The sequence below is a fragment of the Larimichthys crocea genome, chromosome XV, assembly GCF_000972845.2.
Source record: "Larimichthys crocea isolate SSNF chromosome XV, L_crocea_2.0, whole genome shotgun sequence".
In the NCBI taxonomy this organism is placed as follows: Eukaryota; Metazoa; Chordata; class Actinopteri; family Sciaenidae; genus Larimichthys; species Larimichthys crocea.
Window position 1 is genome coordinate 20,303,149 of NC_040025.1, and position 20,767 is coordinate 20,323,915.

At 38.4% G+C, this 20,767-nt stretch overlaps 4 protein-coding genes across 4 annotated transcripts; 2 read left to right on the forward strand and 2 right to left on the reverse strand.

Moving 5' to 3' along the window:
• Nucleotides 1-2,147: 2,147 nt before the first annotated feature.
• ppih (peptidylprolyl isomerase H (cyclophilin H)) lies at nucleotides 2,148-12,204 on the reverse strand. The gene is made up of 9 exons (XM_010740268.3): nucleotides 11,944-12,204; nucleotides 7,127-7,191; nucleotides 6,930-6,953; nucleotides 5,774-5,818; nucleotides 4,401-4,443; nucleotides 3,363-3,455; nucleotides 2,990-3,077; nucleotides 2,850-2,890; nucleotides 2,148-2,654 (listed from the first exon to the last, which is right to left on the reverse strand). The coding sequence occupies exons 1-9, from the start codon at nucleotides 12,007-12,009 to the stop codon at nucleotides 2,586-2,588; spliced, it is 534 nt and encodes a 177-aa protein (XP_010738570.1). The 5' UTR covers nucleotides 12,010-12,204; the 3' UTR covers nucleotides 2,148-2,585.
• LOC109137948 (probable G-protein coupled receptor 160) lies at nucleotides 7,199-11,931 on the forward strand. The gene is made up of 2 exons (XM_019256755.2): nucleotides 7,199-8,453; nucleotides 8,755-11,931. The coding sequence occupies exon 2, from the start codon at nucleotides 8,845-8,847 to the stop codon at nucleotides 9,901-9,903; it is 1,059 nt and encodes a 352-aa protein (XP_019112300.1). The 5' UTR covers nucleotides 7,199-8,453; nucleotides 8,755-8,844; the 3' UTR covers nucleotides 9,904-11,931.
• Nucleotides 12,205-12,617: 413 nt separating the features above from the next.
• taf10 (TAF10 RNA polymerase II, TATA box binding protein (TBP)-associated factor) lies at nucleotides 12,618-15,407 on the reverse strand. Its single transcript, XM_027288227.1, has 5 exons — nucleotides 15,110-15,407; nucleotides 14,614-14,771; nucleotides 14,047-14,111; nucleotides 13,198-13,312; nucleotides 12,618-12,955 (listed from the first exon to the last, which is right to left on the reverse strand). The coding sequence occupies exons 1-5, from the start codon at nucleotides 15,240-15,242 to the stop codon at nucleotides 12,866-12,868; spliced, it is 561 nt and encodes a 186-aa protein (XP_027144028.1). The 5' UTR covers nucleotides 15,243-15,407; the 3' UTR covers nucleotides 12,618-12,865.
• A 229-nt stretch (nucleotides 15,408-15,636) lies between these two features.
• Nucleotides 15,637-20,605, forward strand: zgc:154075 (putative oxidoreductase YteT). The gene is made up of 15 exons (XM_027288226.1): nucleotides 15,637-15,989; nucleotides 16,269-16,365; nucleotides 16,470-16,584; nucleotides 16,919-17,003; nucleotides 17,088-17,161; nucleotides 17,281-17,340; nucleotides 17,667-17,774; nucleotides 17,983-18,039; nucleotides 18,188-18,318; nucleotides 18,572-18,626; nucleotides 18,854-18,946; nucleotides 19,030-19,164; nucleotides 19,536-19,637; nucleotides 19,793-19,954; nucleotides 20,124-20,605. Exons 2-15 carry the CDS (start codon nucleotides 16,352-16,354, stop codon nucleotides 20,286-20,288), a joined length of 1,356 nt encoding a protein of 451 aa, XP_027144027.1. The 5' UTR covers nucleotides 15,637-15,989; nucleotides 16,269-16,351; the 3' UTR covers nucleotides 20,289-20,605.
• The last annotated feature ends 162 nt before the right edge of the window (nucleotides 20,606-20,767 follow it).

Genomic DNA, 20,767 nt, shown 5'->3' on the forward strand with positions numbered 1-20,767 from the left:
ACTCTGTAACGGATAACAAAACGCGTTTCTATTGGCTAAGACGACTGCCAATCTTGTTTGAGCGAAGAGGCTGCCAAAAATGATTGGCTAAAGGAGATGTACCTGTCCATTGTCACCGCCCCACTGTGATGTCAAAACCAGACAGATAACCGTGACACTTTTGGACCAGAGTGTCTGCTGGACTGTGACATGTTGGTCTTTTGACGGATTTTAACAAAATGTACAAATACTTGGGAAAAAAAATGCCTGCAATTATTTATTTTTTTGCCATAGTTGCATAAAATGGCGTCATGAATCACAAATCACATTTCACATAAGACACAGCATGACTTTGAGACTATCTTCATTTCATGTTTTTAATATTTGGGAAGAAACAGGTTTTCAGTTCAGTTGACTTATGCAAGTGAACAGCTGATTTTCACTGAGGGGCCCACTAAGATTTAAAATATAACTTGCAAGCTTTGATATTTAACTGTCATTATTTAAATTAGATGCTTGTTTGAGATTTAATGAAAAGCTTGCATGGGTGCCGTTACTACTGAGAAAGTATTAACGTCTGTAGACATTGCACATCTGTAGCCCCAAGCACTGTGGAAATGTATTGAGGGATAACTGACCTAAACTGTTACGAAAGGATTAGGAAAGCCTGAATATTTTATTCACAAACATTAAGTATATTTTATATTTATCGCATTGATACAGTTGCAGTGGTAGTGCCTCTCAAACATACATGTGTGCTGTACAGATTAAGTTCTGACTAGCCTCAGTGTTGTCAGCTTTATGCTGTAACTGAATTCACTTTTCCATGTCAGGATACTGGAAGTAGCTCTACTATTACAGTTGAAATGTGATATTACTTTGTGAAATATTAACCCCCACTGTTTTGATTAAAGGTAACCTCTGTCAAAACGCATTACATCCATGCAGAATAATAACCACAGTGTTTCTTTTAAACACCAGGCATAATATTTGACTGTGTCCTAATATTATTCAGGATAAAATGTTTAACTTTTCTTTGAATTGTTTCTTGGATGAATACATTTATTAAATTAAATTATTAAAAGTATCACAAAAGCTCAAAGAGTGACAGTAAATCTTGATATAATAACATACAATGTTGCTTCTCTTCTCATATCACCCTGTAAACAATAAACTGATTAAATGCTTTTATCATCCTCAGTGAATTCAGAAACTCCACTTCCACAGAGCAGACAGACCCAGACTGAGTGTGAGACAGCCCCACCACAGCCCCCCGCCCATTGTCATGTTAATGCTCCACTGGCACTGTTTATGAGCACTGGCTGATGTGAGAAGAGCTCGCTGTTAATGGCCGAGCCCCGTTCTCCCACACAGATGGGCTTTAGCATTGACCCCAGAAAGCCTCCCCACGAAGAGACCCCCCTCCCCTTTAAAAAAAAAAAAAAAAAAAGCCCTTCTTCCTGCCTCCATAAGAACAGTCTCCATCTGAAAGGATTCTTTTGTGCCAAGGGAACGAGGTCCAAGGCAGAAGAGTGAGAGCGTGGTTGGGGGAGGGGGTCTGGTGGATTGGATTTGTATGGATGGCTCGGATAAGAAGAGGTAGCCATAAGTTCAGCAGAGGATGGCTTGGCACCGAGTGTGCCTTGGAGGACTCGAGCACCACTTCCCTCCTTTGCTCCATGGCAATGGGGCTGAGATTATTACCCACAATCATTTGGTCAAACTATACATCTATGCACAACTCCTCATAAAAAATGTAATCTCTTTCTAAGATAAAGACTCTGAGGGAAACACCCATGTTCAGAAAATATAAGGAGTTGCTACCAAAACAGTGCATATTACACAGGGTACACAGTGTTCTTATTGTAATAGATGCAGTGTTAAAATTTTAAAAAGTAAAAATCACATATAGTTGGTCTACAGACACTGTTAATATTGTAATGAATACATATATTTTGGGAAACAGTAATTCAAATTGACCTTAATGTCAAAACTAATTATACATGCATACTTTAAATAGCATATATACTTTTACTATTGAGGGTTGAGCATATAAGATTTAAACTAAGTACTGACACTAATATAAGTCAACACTGTTTAAAAAAAAACAAAGTTAATTAAAATGCCATTTTAACAGCTGTTTTTAAACAAACAATCTTCCCCAAAGGTTTATAAAAATGTAAAACAATTTATTGATCAGAAATGATACACAATGTGACTGAATTACAAATGAGAAAGTTTTACAAGCCAACCAATTCTTTCTTCTTATATGTCTTTTTATGACAAGACACACAAATTGTCTCTATGTGGACAACATCATCAACAGTGTTGAACATGAAGTGTTCACCGTGTCAGTACCAAAAGCCATCTGAGATGTCATCTTATTTGGGTCTGGATGCAGCATTTGGAATCAGGTGTATAAAAATGGCCAAAATGGTACACAGCTGACCTTTTATAATGTCCTTCAAAGTGCAAAGGCATCCATACAGGGAAAAATATGTGGGTTGATGTTTGCTGAGGGCTATCGAGTAACTGCAAGACACTGCTTCATGTATACAGAGGTGTGTAGTTGTGTAGTTCTCGCATGGTGTTGTGAGCAAGCTGGATCACATCTCTCCACACTGTGCAATGAGGATGGGAAGCTTGGGCTTGTTGTTTGGTCCCGTGGGCACATTCTGTTGGGAGGAAGGAGCACAAATTTAGACCAGAAAACTGAACTTTAAAACAGGCACGTAAACAAACACCCAACATTGGGGATTAAAGCTCAAAATCAATTGTCTAATTACTTCTTACATAAAAAAGAGACTACAACCACTGAAACCGATCATTTAATGTAAATTAATATCACAAGATTATTTTATTTTTTTTACCTCAATTTTTCTCATGATCAGCAAACCATCGACGACTTTACCTGAAACAGTTGTGAAAACGACTATTTAACTCTGGCACATAAACAAACAGTTTTAAATAAATACAAATGTCATTAATATTGTGGACTGTTTGGACTCACCAAAGACAACATGCTTCCCATCTAACCAGTCACATTTAGTGCAGGTAATGAAAAACTGACAACCATTTGTCCCTGGACCACTGTTTGCCTGGGTAAGACACACATTATTGAGAATGAATGGCAGTTTTAAAACTTCTGCTTGTCTGTATTTGTTAGACTTAATTCAATTTGAATTCAATGGATCAATCAAAACCTATTGTTTGTAGAGGTTAGGGTCATTTCACTTTGAATGGATTAATCAAATCTTAATGAAGTTATTATTTTAAACAATATAACAGAAGATATACAAAATGATTGCAGTGCTGATTTGGATGAAGTAAATAGATCTTTTCCTGATTCAACATCCGAGCACTGATCTACATACAGTACATACCATGGACAGGAGACCAGGTGCAGAATGCTTCATTTTGAAGTTTTCGTCTGCAAATGGACCTCTGTAGATGCTGCAGATACCAGTCCCATCACCCTTCACAAAGAGACAAAAAACAAGTACATATCATAGGCCCCACAAACATAGACATATATACATAGACGCCGCATTGAGCACTGAATCGTACATCGACGTCGCCGCCATATTGGATCGGGCAGATCTGCCGGTAAACTAATACAAGGAAATGGACTGAACTTCATAAAGCGCCTTTCTACAAAGTTCTTTAAGTTAATGTCTCTTATACAGCCATTCACACACACACTAATATATCTGGGAAACAAACAGGCACCAAAAACAACGTATGTAACTTTTAAAGTGATGATTATAAATGTTTACTCCTTATGTAAGCACCAAACCAACGTATGTATTTTTCTAATGCTGAGTGTTTACAGCTACTAATGTGTGTAACACTGTTACTGTGATGATAAATATTGAAATATTTATATTTAACATTTAATCTGTGTCTATAATAACCAGATCCTGATATGTAGATGTGACATGAGGGTTTTCTGAATAAAGAACATTACACGTGTACATACATACAACTATATATATATGTGTGTGTGTGTGTGTGTGTGTGTGTGTGTGTATATATATGTTCACGTGTAATGTCTATGCTCACAAAGAAAGAGGAGGCCACGCATTAGTTTGGTAGTTCACCACATGTCCACCAGGAGGAGAAATACTCAAGTATCACCTTGCTCGATTCAAAATTCAACTGCAGTTTGTCAAACATGGTTAGACCAGTTTACACTCATACACACACATACATAGTTTCATAAGTGCTTTAGGGACGATGCATCAGTTACTACAGCAACATTCTATACATACCATTGGCAGCATTATTCCTGCTCAAAACTATCATACATTACCTATAGCCTTATATAATTGTACGTAGTTTTTTTTTATCTGTAACCCTTACCCAACCCCAGAGGAGCAAAAGGAACACCAACAAGACAGACAGGACATTCAAGTACTCACATTTACAAAGTCCCCTCCTTGTATCATAAAGTCTTTGATCACCCTGTCAACAAACAATGAAAGTATATTAGTGCTAAGGGTAAAAGCTGTTCAGTGAGTATCATGCTGATAAATATAAAAAGTATTGACTTTACCAAAAGCTACATTAAAATCAACTTTGATAGCATTCTCTAAAACATTAAGGTGGGTACATAGACACTGTAGTCCCAATAAAACTAATTTATAGGACCCCTGTTGTTAAACCAGGTTATTAGATGGTCCATATGAATAATTGAAAATGAAATAAATAATCTCAGTGATGAAGTTTCAAATGATTAGGGGTATGGCATGTGCCAACATTAGATTGCTACCCTGGATTTCAGTGGTCAACACAATCAGAAAATAAATTAAATAATTTAGTTCTGTGCTCAGAATCATACTTTATTATTTAGTAATTTTATTTCTAATACTATAAATGATAAGAAAAAACAGGGACAGAAACAGCCTGAGTGTCAGGACTGACAGGGGAGGAAAACAGGTAAAAGGTACAATATGTAAGATTGGGCAGAAAACTGATATCTAGTGGTTAAAAATGGACACTGCAGCCCAAATTCAAAACACTGGAGAGTCTTAAATTTCAAGCTAATAGTCACAGTGACCCAGTCAGTCCTCCCAACGGACTCTACGGCTCACTTCCCCCAGGAAAGCAGCCTCCTTCTCAGAGAAGATGTAGGTAGTGTCTTTGGGAACTTTATGAGGGAAATAATTGATAACTGTATACGTGAAAAAGTCAACCTGTCAACAACCTGCCCAGTCCTCCATACCTACTACTCTGTCTACTTTGTCACTTTCCACGATGAACTGTGGGTCAGGATCTCTCTCACAACACAATCTTACAGGATCCATGAGATTAAAAAGACATGGACGATGATGGTGGAGATATTTTTTTGATTTACAGAGGAAATCAGGTGAAATAAAAACAGGTACTCTGGATCCTTTTGGGCTCTAAACGTCACTCCGATGATCCACTAATTTGCATCCATGGCTGTAGTACGTTTCATATCTGGCAACCTGGAGCTTTGGCATGAGCCGCGTGATTACAGTATCAGACCGGATCAAAACACACAGAAACACAAACAGAACACCCAGTCCGTCAAGGCAAATTTCAAAATAAGAAATATACTGACTGTAGTAATTTGTCAAGAAGCTTGTATTTCAGTAGAGCATCTTCCCTTCATCTCTGATGACACATCATATTAATTGTGTAATATAGTAACATCTTACATATTGAACTTTAAATAAAACTCTTAAAAGCTGTAGGAGGGTATGTGCTCCCACCTAATTAAAATGATTAAAAATCATGTGAGTGTAAATCATGCTATCGTGTTGTGTACCTGTGGAATGTGCAACCTTTGAAACCGATAGGGACTCCATCCTTCCTGTAGGACAGAAGTTTGAACAAAATGAAGTTAGTAGTAGAGACAAACATACTGTGATGCACTGCAAGCTCTCATTTCTCTCAACGTGGGCTTGTTTGTTCAACCATTATTTAAAATGTGTGTATGACAGGAAAGCCTTTCATCTTTGCACATGGGAACACCGTGTTCATACATTCAGAGTAATTATCAGCCTCAGTGACTCAGACGCAGATGCACAAGATTCCTTTGGCTTTAGACGTAGATGTAAAGACAGTTGCCTTCTTTTCTTTTATTGCTTTGTGCTTCTTTCAGCAGGGTATAGCTCAACGCCCACTTTGTCACAAGGTGAGGTTGTTTGTTCACAAAGAAACTGGTTTAACTTAATTAAGGTCAACATGTCAACTTTATGGAAGATAGATTGTTTAGTATTAGTAAATGATAATCATTTATCATTAGATCATTTCTATTTACATCGCAGTAAAAGAAGAGCATAGAGATGGCTTTTCTTACTGTACACACACTGCAGCTAAACATTGGAATCACCTCTTATATTGAGGTTTTCCTTCTTTCTTTTAATCATGGTTACTCTACATACATAAAAACAGTCTAATTGAGACACATTTGATACATTTTAGCCCCCCAAAAGAATTCTCAATGTTGCATGACAGGGAAGAATACTGTTGTGACATTTTTAATTCCCTCTTTAATTCTAATTTCTTATTTTAGGTACAAGGAGGCACAGCTGGATCTTACCTTTCCACCCACAGCGATACTTTCTTTGTCATACACATGCACACATGTAAATACCCTTAAGAGACCGGAATATCCATATATATGGCCAAATAATTCAGTTTCTCTAGCAGAAACCTTTGGTGTTTATCAGGTTTCTCTTCATACTTTAAAACTGTTTTTTCATTTGCATGTTACAAAAAACAAGCTGGGAGGAACCCTGGATGCCGCAGTAAGGACTTGACTTTAGTACATGGGGCACCGCTCTACCAAAAATCGGTCAGCTAATCAGATTACCTGTGTGTCTATTAAAACAATGTATGAATGTGTGGCCATTTTACTGTGCAGGGTGGTGGAGAAGTGTTTGTGCACCATCACAGAATTCAGCCCTTCACAGCCTTACCTGAACTCTCCAGTGCAGAACTGCCTGTAAGAGAGGATGTAACTGTAAGTAACATATTTGTAAACTCAACAACAGTCTAATTCATGTATTCAACGTATACACATGTGATGTATGTCATATCTGAACAAATTAAAAATCTATTTAAAAAAGGTACATGTGATAAAATAATCAATCTGTGACGCAGATTTCCTCCTTACCGGAAATTCTCTGCGGTTTTTGGAACTGTATCAGCAAACAGCTCGATTTTCATCCGTCCAATATCCTGACAAGAATTGCGAAAAATTTGTCAGTTTTACACAAAACAAAGAGAAAGACAGAAATGTGTATCGAAAAAAAAGACAAAGAAGACAATGGTTTTCAGCTCTATTGCACAGCTAATTACAGTGAAGACAAACAGGTATTTCTTGGCCTGGATAAACCAGTTGCACTCAACACTGCAAAAGCAGTTTAGCTACTGGCAGTTTAGCTACTTACCTCCTTAATAATACAATGTCACATTAGCTTTTGATTACTGTTAACTTTGCTGAAAAAGTAGACTTTAATCTCAACAATGCAAACAATTTTGTCGCAGTTCTGGTAGCGTTTCCTAGCGGTCAAAGCATGCGTAATAGAAAAATGGAAATGAGAAGACAGCACAATCAACACAATGTCTGTTCAGATGTGTGTTTGGCAGTGTGGACGTCTGTCCATCCAGGACTCCCACAACCCAGACGGGTATGCAAGTGGTCGACTTTTACAACAATGTCTGTGTGTCTGCATCTGTGTGTAAAAAAACAATCTGTGTGTGCTCGTGTAAAGAGCGGTTTGTCTACATGACATCACTGCACAGTTCTCCCTTCACTCCACGCACACACACACACACACACACACACACACAGGACTCACAGCAAACAGGCAGTCAATACAGTATGTTAGTATGTAGTCTCAGGGCAGTAAAATGAAACGCAGAACAAACAACCACAGAACATTTTATCCGCAGACGGTGACGTCCGCTGAAGGTAAGACAGCATCTAACACGTAAAGAAAAAGTTGTCTCCTAAGGCTCTAGTGTCTTGATGAATGTATACTTTTGTTGTGATGCTGGAATAATGTGAACACAGACACAAAAAAAGGTAAGGAAGATGAGATATGGTGTCATGTGCACTAAAGTTGATTTGACACCATAACATTCAACCCTAGATGTAGTTATATGGGATTATAGTATATTGTAATTGTATAGGGATAGGGTACAGGTGAACAAAGCCAGTCATATAGTGTGGGGCGTTTCCATCCCGGTTACCTGTTACAGGACATGCAAATAGACAGAAGAGACACCTCTTGGGCATATAGAGGGGGCTGAAAAAAATACGACACATAAGGCGTGTCACAGCAGTTGTTTGCCTTCACAATAGGAAGGTGGAGGAAGGAAACTACTCCATCTGACAACAGTCACCGACGAGTCTTGATGAAAGGACGCATAGCCTCTAAGTTTCATGACTGAGAAAAAAAAAACTGGACTGGACTTAAACAAGCCTGGACAGAAAGGTACGCTGTGTGCATACACCTTTAGAATTAAACCAAGCTTTCTGACAAAACAATATCACCAGATCTCTAATTAGACCTCTCACTGATATAGTATAGTGTAATAGTTACATTTGGTCTGCCAAGCAAAAAAGTTAGCTGTCTTTCTGAATGGGATTTGATGTTTAGAAACTTTACTTTATGCATGGCCAGCTCAATTTTGTTGACTCATGCATCTACAAGCTTTTTTCTACTTCTTGTAATTAGCCTACTCATTTTAGTCTATCCTTTGTACAGTCCTAACCAATGCTATTTTCTTCCACAGCATTTTACTATAGCACTGGACTGAACTGCTGCAGTAGCATTAACGCTTGTTGAGTCACCAGCGTCTCCAGGACCCGACAGTACTCTCAAAATGATAGCCATCATAGAGCAGTGGGAGGTGGGGGCGTCTGACTGTCATACAGACCACACTGTGAAGTATCTGTTCCTGACACTTGCCAAGTTGGGAATGGACATGATGGTCTTTTACTTATGCTGCCGGAAGCTGTCTACTTCCTTTTTAAACACATGCAGCGTGTCCATCATTTTGGCTGACGCACTGTTGCCGTTTTCTATAACATGTGTGTGGTTTCTTGGGGTTGAGAGGTCTCCTGTGTCACTTTGCTTCATCTTGGCTAATGTCTCGGCGATGTATGCAGCACTGCCTCTGCCCATGATGATCCTGGGTTTAATGGACTACTACTTAAAAGACACCTACCTCTGCAACCAGAGCACTGTCTGCAAATACCTTACAAACGCAGTCTTGACACTGCTGGGGTGGATGCTTGCTGGTATTTATGCCTTTGGTTCTGTTGAAACTGAGCTAAGGGGACTGGAATATATGACGCAGATAATGGCTCTAGGGTGTAAAGTATCGGAGTCAAAAGTGATTTTCTACTTTATTTGGGTGCTTTTAACAGTGTTCATTTGTACTATGCTGCCTTTTTGTCCAAGTATTCCCCAGTGGCTAAAGGAGGCTAACAGGTTATCTGTAGTGGGGGGAGAACTAGAGAACCAGTGGAGGGACATGTCAATCATCTCAGCCAACTGCACAGAGACAAAAAGCTGTAATGAAAAGGATCTGGAGGGGCTCATACACCCGCGACCACCTCTGTGGTTCAGTATAATGCTGGCCTTTAGTGCCTTTTGGATGCCCTACTTTGCCGCGTCTGTGATCTGTGAAATATTCAGCTTTGGAGAACCTGCCTACATCACTGTTAACCTCCTGTGGGTGGAATGCACCAACAGTTTACTGATGGGTGTAGTTTTCTGGACAAAGAGCAGCACGCATGAGCCATACAACCATCTACCAGAAAACGTGTGTTCATGGCATGTATTCTGGTATTTGAGCCAAGGACCACAACAGTGGCAACTTCCGAAAACTGTGCTGAACCCACCAGAAGAGAAGAGGACCCCTGTCTTCTATGTGTAGTGCGAGAAAGTGAAGAAAGACCTGCTTGGATGCCGTGTTTGATTGGGACTGACTTAAAAAGTCTGCGCACAGCGGTGTATTTTACATCTCCATTGGCACAACTGGTTTCTGAGCCAGTTGCCAAGAGACTGTAAATGGACTTCCAAATGTAATTCATGCAGAGTTCTGAAGAAGTTTTTCACTGTCATAAAGATAAGATTGTGCAAATATTTACTGAAATCATTATGTATTGTATTAGGCTACTTTTACTACAGTCTGTTTAATAACTTGGATTTAGCTGTTGCCTGTATTAAAAGGCAATGAAAATGTATTTCCTATAAGTTGTTGTATCATTTTTACAATCACAAGTTTCTGTCTGTGCTATTTTCTCTCTGGTTCTAACGTGCCATGGGCTCAGGTGAAAGAAGGTGGTTGATCTGAATCCAAATCTGATAACAGTTGTTTACTAATGTTACCAGTACTGCCAATCAACTTCAGACCACATCTGAGGAGTCCTAAAGAAGCACACAAGCTAAATGTATTACTAAGGTTCTATAAGTATACTCGTCTTTGTCTGGGAGGCTTGTTACAGAAAGATACATGATATATATCGGGCCTGCTAACTTATGGGTCAATAATGGGAAAGCCAATATATTACTTTTTTCTTCTTTTTTTTTTTTTCCCGAAAGAGACATTATCGGTGAATAATAATTTGTTTAATTCAGGTGCAAAATATTTTATATGCTTTGAGTGCTATGAAAACCAAAGTATGTTTGTGAAGATTTTTTTTTTACATATTTTACTAGAAAAAAATAAATAAATGAACATTTAAAGTGGCCCAATTGTCATTTCTTTGTTTTTCTTGTGTTTCCTTGGACTCCATTTACAGAATGTGGCAGAAATTGTATATATAGCATGCATCGTTTGCAGCATTCTACCCCATACACACGGACACCAAAATCTCTGAAGGGCTGACATTTTCTTAAAGTTGGAAGTGGTATTGTGTGTCCAAAAACTAAACAAGCATTTTAAAGTCAATTTGAAGATTCTTTTGGAAGTTTTAATGGGATTTCAAATTTGATGCATAAAACGTCTGATAGATGTGGAACATTTGAGGGATCCAGGTATTGTGAAGCACGCTGTATACTGCCTAAGTTAATTATTCTACTAATAACAGACAAATATAAACTCTGTTCACATTGTTTGAAATAGTTTTACTATACATTCCACACTTCTGGCCTTATTACATTCATTACATGCACTGAAACATGCTATAAAACAAGTTTAGGAGCTTGTGTCAGTGTTGTGAACGGAGACAAATAAAATGATTTATGTCAAGGCTGTTGCTTACACAGGAACACAACCAGAAGACAAATGGACATGATATGCAACTCTAAGAATGTTGAATTAAATCTTCCTAAGGTTGAACACAGGAACGAGTTAAATATGATTACAGAGCTGTAAAGTTAGTCAGTTAAAATGAATGGGTGAGATTCAGAGCATTAGACACTAAATGTACTGCTCACAGAAAGGTACGTCCAGTGTGGTGTAATATAACTACACTGTAAGTGAAAAACAATGCTTGTAATACAAATTCTATATTTGTATTACAATAAACTTTGTATTTACTATACCTGCTACGTCATATTATATTATATTATATTATATTATATTATATTATATTATATTACGATATTCACTCTAAAGCCAAATCAGCGCGGTACATCAAATAAACCTGAGCTGACAGAAAGCCCTGTTCATTACCAATACCAATACTATAATACTATATAAATATTAATAAACTGTCGGCTCGGGCCACATGAACCATAACACAGAGGCCGCCATTTTACCACTCCTGCCGAAATTTCCGCTAACAGAAGAGGATTTAATCTGCATGTTGTTCATTGTTATGTCCATCAGACGTGTCTGTGTTCAAAGAACGCTGTTTAAAAAGCCCCGACGTGCTTCAATGAATCACAATTTCACAACCAGGACATGATTTTTTTTATGGCGACTTTGCTGAGAGACGTGGGGACGTAAAGTTTACGTTTCTCTACTCACCTGCCCTCCGATCGTTATGTCGAAGAAGACGATGGGGTTGTTGGGATTTGATGACTGGACAGACATTGTGGCACTTCACTCCTCTTTTAAGACTAAATAAATAAGACAGTTCTGAGCTGTGACACGAGAATAGTTTGAATGTCCAGCGTGTGCGCTGTTAGGACCTACGGTGGCTCGGGAGAGACATGTTATGGATCGCGGTTGGAGACAAATAATGCCGAGCGGGAGAAAGCGCGGCCGTAAAGGTTTAGAGACTATGTTAGAGACATCCACAAGGGTGCCGCCTGGTGGTTTTTATCGTTAACATGTGAGACAACAGAAAAAACATTTCCTGATATAAATTCGTAGCCTCGTGAGTACTTCTGCTGTTGCACTAAAGTTATAAAAAGAGTTTTTTTTTTACATACAGCTGTCCATAAACTCAACACAAAGGCTGTACAGTTGTAAAGCAATGATAATGTGGCTTATGGTCTTTTACTTTCCAAAGTTCCAATAATCCTTGCTAATAAGTAACCATTGTTTACAGGCTTTGTATATTCTGTGTATACATAATTATATATTGTGAATATAGCATTTTTATTTATAGACAATGTATGAGTCTTTCCCCACACTGCACACTGTAGAGGAGGCAGCTCTGGACTCAACCCAGATGCAACATCTCACAGACAAAAAAAAATTTTGGTAAGGGTTTTATTTTCACAATAAAACGTAATTTACAATTTAAACAGAATGCAAAGGTGGCTCCACAAAATATAACAAATGTCAAAGAGACTACAAAGATTTGTCAAAGCTGTACTAAAGCACCATGATCAAAAAAAAACAAAAACAAAAAACATTTAGCAATAAAGGTGTCAACAGACTCTAGTGGGTCAGCAGGGAGATAAAACTCGCAAAAGCAACAAGCCTTAAAGAAAAGACAATTCTATGTAAAGTAATATGGTTTCTTGACATTGATGCCATATTCTGTAAGGGCAGGGGTCAGGTCCTCCATAGTTAGAGTGTACTTCTTATCCTATGTAAAGAGAACAGAGAGGGGAAAAAAAGTCATACATTTTCAGATAGAAAACAATCAGAAAAATCACTACATTCATTACATTTAAAGCACATCTTTAAAAAAAGGTTACGTCTGAGGCAACTGGAACTGCGACAAGTCCAGTTGCCCCGGACTTAACCTTTTTTGAAGGAAGATGACCTGGACGACCGGGAACCTACACAGGATTTAAAGCACATGTTAAATATCAGAGCGACACTGACCTTTGTCTTACTCCTTGAGCTTCCTGAGGCAGTGCCCTTCATTTTACAGTACTGCAGAGCATCATTGGCAATGTCTGAGATAAACTTCTGAGAAGCAAGGGAGATCAGGCGGATTCTAAAGAAAAGAAAAAGAAAATCATTGCTGCATCTGTATAGAAAATAAGTAGTGTATACAGCTTTGGGACTTTTAAAAAAATGAAAAAATGAATTAAACCCGTTAGTAGAAGTCAGGCAGACAATTTTTCAGTGTACATTATCATTTACACTCAGTAAACTACATAATCTTATGAGTATTAACTGACTGAAAATTGCTTATCTAAATTCAAACTCTGCCAGTAATTTAAAAAATGTATTATCCACTATTTTACCGCATCAAGCATACCTTTTCACCCCCAAATTATTATAAGCAGAAGGACACATACAGAAATGGTTTCAGGTGTGGTAATGATGATTTGTTTAATAACTAAATTACTGATAGGTTGACTTTATCTCACCATGTCAAATACAATATATAATATAAATATTACCCTCCTCCTACAAGTAATTTTAAGACAAACTAAATAGTCTGGTAAATTAACCATATTTATATAATGCTTTTAATTAAAGGGCTTAACAATGTGCCTCTTACTGACCTATTTAAAAAAAAAAAAAAAAAAAAAACAGTCCACCTGCAACCACTCAGCACTCTGTTCGTGCCTGCCCTGTGAAATGGTGGTTATGCCACTAACGTTTTAATAAATAATAAAACCATTAACAGCACTCTGATTTATGTTGATTGGTTTCATGGAGTATCAGACAGACCCGCTCATATATTGAGGGTAGCCTATAATTCATAGAGTTAGAACTTACATTCTCGGATCAGAGGCCTCAAAGCCAGCCCGGTTGAGGTAGTAGCCTGTAACTGCATCAGGAATCTGAGAGAGAGAAAGAAAGAAAAAAAGAAAGAAGGAAAGAGCAGAATTCAGCTTATGATTAAAACCTACATTTATTTATAAATATGGTTTAAAGCTTCTCGAATAGTGCACATTTATAGACATTTCTGTAAATGTGTCAGTTTAGACATCTTGGCTAATTTTCAACTGCAGCCCAATTTTACTGCTATTGACGCTTTTTGTTTGTGAAGAACATTATTACTGTATGTCTGCTATGAACTGTAGCAAGAACACTGGTACAGCCTCTGACCACTAAAGGAAACCAATAGCAATGTCTAAGAGAACAATGATTCGTCGACTCATCAAGCGTATGAGGGGGAATAATATTTTATTGTTTGTACCAAGGCAAATTATTCAGCAGGACTACTTTGTGGCAATGTTGTTGTTTTTTTCCAGGATTTTTATATCAGATTAGGCACACATGCCAGCTTAGGGTACCTGTAAATACTGCATATAGTAATCTAACTGACAAAACATGACTCACTGTGGGAGTGTAGTCTTCCAGCTGCATGAGAAAATCTGCCAAGGGTGTGGTGGAGACGGCAGGCTTTACATCTCCATTGGTGATGCTTCCAGGAACATAGACGCCGTTGGAGACAGATGTGTCTGCTGATGGTGTCACCATGGCCGCTGAGGCTGAAGCTGTAATACAGATGTTTAGGGTGACTTCATTTAGAAAGAAAGAAACAGAAAATGTATACCTATCTGCATTTCACACAAAAAAACGAGGTGTTTTATACTATTGCCCAAACTAAGGTTGTGCAAAGTCCAAATTCCTCTTGCCAACAGGTGTTACACAAAATATCAGTTCCACACATGACGGTGCGTGAACAATTCATAAAGTACTCGCATATATGTTGTGACAGGCAAACAAATCACCCATCTTCAGCAGAAAAGGTGAGCTGTTCTGCCTCGAAGTAAGAGTTGAGCATCAAAACATGGGACAGACAACATTAGCCCCATGAGTCAAATAACATTACCATTACTCGTGACCGAAGGGATGCTGCTGACGTTGGTTGTTGTATTATCATTCGCGATACAATTGCTCGAAGTTGAGGACGTCGTTGATGACACTCCGGTTGTTACAGACTGGTTAACATTGTCAATATTCATGTTGCTAACGATAGCTAACGCGCTAACCTTAGCCAGCTAACACCGAGAAATGTCCAAATATGCCCCAAAAAGCGCGACTCTATGCTACTTAGCTATACGATAAGTTTCTACAAAACACTGTGTTGTGAAGTAAAGCTACTTTTGTAACTCGGACGGTGGGGAAAAAAAAAAAAAAGCACAGAGTCAGGCGCTCGTTAGCATCAGAAATGTTTGCCGCTACTGTGCAGCGGAAAGCTGAGCTCACGCTGCGGCGCTAATCGCGTCATGTGACCGAGCTGTATGGACCAGCGGAAGTAGCCGAAGATTTCCGAAGACTCTCGAAAGATACGTTTGAATGTCTAACTTCGTTTATCTATATTTGTTTGTTGGTTTGTAGCAGCAGCAGTAGTAGTAGTAGTAGTAGTAGTAGTAGTAGTAGTAGTAGTAGGAGTAGGCAGACAACTGTTTACATATGTAGTAGCGCTACTAAACCGTGTTTTACGCTTTAGCTGCTAATTGCAATAGAAATAGGCAACTAAAATGTTGCCTTCAGGTGCTGTTGTAAATAGCACTGTGTGTAGCGTTAAATGATGATTCACTGGGCTGGCATGCTCGTCAACCAAATGACTAAAGCGCCTTGTTGAGTAGATGATGTCTCTCCATCACGCTTCAGCTGATATCACTTTATCCATTGTTATACGAATACAATGACCTACATGTGACCTCAACGACCCTCATATGGCAACAGCGTGTCCTTAACCCAAACAGGTTTGAATGTACACAACTCTTCACCAGTCTAAAGAAATGATTAAGTGAATGTTTAAGTATCTAAAACGCAAATCCACCTGCCTGGTACTTACACATTTATTACCTGGATTACTGATAGTTCCTATTTTCAAACAAGGAAAAGTTTACGAGCAGCAGTGAATGCGTCAGTAGAGTCTCTCGTGCGCTGTAGAGGGCGTCGCGTGCTTTGCGGCTCGCTCTTTTGTTCGAAGAAGTGAATCACTCGTGTTGTAGTCTTAAGCTCATCAGATGGGTTTGCAGCACTGGTTTGCAGTCGTGTCTGGAGAACATTGAACACAACATTGGACCGACGCGGAAGCGAGACAGACGGACTTGACAGCTGCATGGGACAAAACAGGTACTGAGATTAATAGCCGTGTTATGAACTGACAACTAAACACTTACTCAGCCTCCTCCGGGGCATTGTTTAAGGTGCGTTTACATCTCAGGTTTGTGTCAAAGTTCACAGGGTTCAAGTCCTATAATGGCTCATCGTGTACATGTCATCGTGGTGGGAGCTGGCTGTCGAGGAGAGATTTACTCCCAGTATGCAAACGTCCATCCTGAACGTGTGGAGGTCTGAAGACTCATTTTTGTGGATTGTGTTATTAATTAACTGTGTTGATAAGGATATATTGTGGCACCATAATATCTCTTTTGAGATCATTGACAAGACACCCATAAAAGCACCATGTAAAGGATAATAGAAAGGTTTATGTCAGAGTACAAGCTCATCCTCAAATCCATGTTTTCTGTGACAATATAAGTTTAAAAAAGGGCAGTGAATTAAATAGTTGTGTTTAGCTATTTTGTTAGTTTAGCTGTTTAGTTTCTATTTCCACGACTGGCCATGTATTGAGTTGTTATATCTAATAATAGTCCACTTCATTTACTCAACTTCTCCCTTTCAGGTCGTTGCAGTAGCTGATCCAAGGAAATTTGCTCGTACTAAACTTCAGCAGCAACACAAAATTGTAGATGAAAACATATTTGAAGGTGAGCATGAAAGAAGAAAAAGTGCATTTAACTGTTTATATCGATTTGCTCCATACTAAATTACTGTTTTTTTTTTCAATCTAGACTGGCACAGTATAGTTGAAAGAGAGAAGTTTGCAGACGCTGTGTTAATTTGTACACCAGACCGCCTTCATAAGGTAAACATACAATATCTGTGCTTTCTTATATGTAGTATCAATGTGTGACACTTATTTTTTATTGTTTTCTGTGTACACACCATCATTATTGGTCTATTAAACTGGTTTGTGTTGCACAGGAACCCGCGGTGGCTTTTGCAAAGAAAGGCTATCATGTTCTGCTGGAGAAACCAATGGCAGTGAGTGTTGTGTAAATAAATATTAACCCTCTCAACACTGAGCATGACTTTAATATTGACATGGGTGTCCTCCAGATTGATTTTACAACAACATTTTTGCATGTTAGATTTGTAAATCTGTACTTTGATTAAACATTTTTTTTAAAAACACATCACACTATATATATATTTATTTTTATCACAGTATAACTATTTTGTTTATTTCAAACACATTGCACATGTCAGAAAAAATACTATTTTAATCTGAAGTGCCAGTTTCTCTCTCTCTGTTTCTCTGTGTGACACTCATGCCTTCCTTGCACATTAATGTGTTTTCACGACTTTAGACAACTCCTGAAGACTGCGTGGCGATTGTGGAAGCTTGCATTCAGAGTGGTGTGATGCTATCAGTGGGTCACGTCCTCCGCTATGATCCCGTCATCCACAAGATAAAGGTGAAAATCTTGTGTCCTGCCTTCTATATATGAAAATATTTGATAGTTTCTGACAGTTTGGGGTTTAAAGATGTTTGTTTTGACACGTTTACCTGTAATTGATTTCAATAAGATATTAATAAGGAGTGATAAGGCCATTTTAGTAGTTTTAATTACAACATTGAAATATTTTTTTTTAATTAAACAAATGTAATTGATCTTTTTCCAGGAGCTGATAGATGCTGGAGTCATTGGGGATGTGATCCACATTCAGCATCTCGAGCCAGTAAGAATTCAAATAGAATAAATTAGGGAGAAAATAATACTTCACATCAGTGTGCCGAATGAAACCCATTCATTAAACAGTATGTTTTTTTTAATGCAGGCATAACTGCTAACTGTTAATGATTAGTCCTGTTGACCTCATGTTCCAGGTTGGGTTTTACCACTTTGCTCACTCATTTGTTCGGGGAAACTGGAGGAATGAAGCAGAGAGCTCTTTTGCCCTTTTAGCTAAGTCATGCCATGACATCGACCTAATGCATCACTGGGCTGGGGCACGCAGGTAAACCAACAGACAGCAGTCAATGATCAACTCTGAGCTTGTTTAATGTTAAGAAGCAAGATGCAGTGCTAAAATAAATAAGTTGGTTGGTCAGCTGGTTGATTTGGGTGCATCAATCTGTCAAATGCCTCTATCCAAATGATGCTAGAAGAAACTAGACCCCTCAGCCCGGTGTTTTGTTTCAGGCTAGGTTGTTTTCTATATGTTGTTTTTCCCAAGATTAATCATTTACATTGTTGTTTGTCCTTGGCAGATGTGTGAAAGTGTCATCATTTGGATCTGTCAGCCACTTCACAAAAGAAAACAAGGTATGTAGCATAATACATAATCCTCACTATCACAAAGGAAACCAGTAGCCACTGCAGATATAAACAAATATTTGTATTTTGTTCTGTCGCTTTACAGAAGAATCATTTATACAGCACATTATGATAGCACTTAAATCCTTTTCAACGTGTTTTTGTGTCATATCTGTGCCAATGCTGACATGATAAATCCTGATACCAATTATAAATATAAAATGTGAAATTGTCAGCCAACAGGTGCTGGAAATCGCTGCCTGGATTGTTCAATAGAAAAACACTGTCCGTACTCAGCAAGCAAAATCTACCTGGATAGAGTGAAACAGGTGGATATTTCAACATGTGGTTTTCACCAGTTTTCTTCTTTATTTTACCATCTGTGAACGTAATTTCTCTTTACGTGTGCTAGGGTCACACCGGGTGGCCTGTGTCAGTCATATGTCCAAGCTCGTTCCCAGACATCGAGTCAGTAACTGATGCGCTGAGGACTGGACCATATGGCCGCTGTGTCTATGAGTGTGACAATGATGTCTGCAGTAACCAGGTAAGACAACACTGGCTTTATAACACACTCAAGACTGGCTGTCAGTCTCTATGGTATCTCTCTTACCTATGAAGTTTCCTTTCTGCCTAAATAAAACGTCATCATCATGCCCATCAGGCATGCACCAGTATCCAACATAAGGTCAACATACTGTGTGGCATCACAGGCTGCATTTCCTTGTTGTATGTGTCTGCTGTTCACTGCTCGTACTGCCTCTATCAGAATTCATGTCATTTTCTTAAGTAACATTTCTCTTTTTTTTTTTTTTTACTTTGAGAAGATTTATGCCATTTTCAAATTGTCTTCAATGGTAATTATTTACATTTAGCAACACAACTCTTATGTCCTGTTTATCTGATCTGTTTGCTCAGGTTGTTAACATGGAGTTTGAAGGGGGTTTGACGGCAGCCTTTTCCATGGTGGCATTCACTGAGGAGATTTGCAAGCGAAAAACAACCATCTATGGCAGCAAGGTAAGAAAAAAAAAAGTAAAAATCTTTAAAAATTACTTTAAAGAAAAGAATCACGTTATGATCAAAAATTATGGGCAAGTGTACACTGCAGTATTATGTGCGGCCTCTTTCATATAGCTATCGGCTAATATATATACTGAACTATGTCTTCACAGGGGGAGCTGTCATATAATGGCCATGAGGTACGTGTGTTTGACTTTCTGACCCAGAGATCTACAAAACACACAGCAAACAATAATACCCCCAAGTGCTTTGGCATGAGTGGACATGGTGGAGCAGACTACCACCTTATGGATGCCTTTGTTTCTGCTGTGGCGGTAAGTGCTTACAAATACTTTTCATTTTGTCCATGTATAGTTTCCTGTAGAATATTCACTGTATTTCCATGTTTGGACCTATAGGAGGCACTGACACTAAATTGATTCGATTTTGAAACACTGACTGTGATGGTTGATTTAGTGTGTGTTTGTGTTTTTGTGAGTGTAGAACAATGATCCATCCCTGATCCGCTCGGGTCCTGAGGAGACTCTGCTGAGCCATTTGTTGGTGTTTGAAGCTGAGCGTTCACGACTGGAGAGCAGGGTGGTGTACTGTGGTGACACCAGCCAGAGCTCGACTCAAAGTGACAAGAACCTGACCTCCTCACCTTAAAAATCACTGTGAATAAAGCAGACGATTAAAAACTTCTAGATTCTTGTATGACCAAATCTCATAATGTAATCAATGCTGATAATTCAGTTCATATTGCTCAGGGATGTTAATAATGTCTGTTGTTGTGTGTGTGTGTGACTGAGTGAGAGAATGACCTGTTTAGTTTCTAAATTATTATGATACCAACAACTTGACCATTTATTTATAGCATAATGTGATATTGTTATGACTGTTTGAGTTATGTTCATGTATTTTTTTAATTGCTACTAAAAAGATGGGAATCTGTATAAATTATAAAATTAAATAGTTTTTTCTCATTGTTTGCGCTTAATGTCATCCCACACACAATATGACAGTCAGTGTGCACATACTGTATATCTGACATAGAGCATATCTCAGATATTCACAAATGCTTTTTTGAAATGTTAAGGGCTACTACTGAAACATGGAGAGACTAAGACCTAAATTTAATAGCTATA

Coding starts and splice junctions, on each gene's coding strand:
- LOC109137948 (XM_019256755.2), top strand. CDS start 8,845: ATGATAGCCATCATAGAGCAGTGGGAGGTGGGGGCGTCTGACTGTCAT.
- ppih (XM_010740268.3), bottom strand. CDS start 12,009: ATGTCTGTCCAGTCATCAAATCCCAACAACCCCATCGTCTTCTTCGAC. Junction 7,192..11,943: donor ACATAACGATCGGAGGGCAG/GTGAGTAGAGAA, acceptor AATTCTTGTCAG/GATATTGGACGGATGAAAAT. Junction 3,456..4,400: donor AAGGAGGGGACTTTGTAAAT/GTGAGTACTTGA, acceptor CTCTTTGTGAAG/GGTGATGGGACTGGTATCTG.
- taf10 (XM_027288227.1), bottom strand. CDS start 15,242: ATGAATATTGACAATGTTAACCAGTCTGTAACAACCGGAGTGTCATCA. Junction 14,772..15,109: donor CCCTTCGGTCACGAGTAATG/GTAATGTTATTT, acceptor TCTGTATTACAG/CTTCAGCCTCAGCGGCCATG. Junction 13,313..14,046: donor GAGGCCTCTGATCCGAGAAT/GTAAGTTCTAAC, acceptor TCTTTTCTTTAG/AATCCGCCTGATCTCCCTTG.
- zgc:154075 (XM_027288226.1), top strand. Junction 18,627..18,853: donor ACTTCACAAAAGAAAACAAG/GTATGTAGCATA, acceptor TGAAATTGTCAG/CCAACAGGTGCTGGAAATCG. Junction 18,947..19,029: donor ACCTGGATAGAGTGAAACAG/GTGGATATTTCA, acceptor TACGTGTGCTAG/GGTCACACCGGGTGGCCTGT.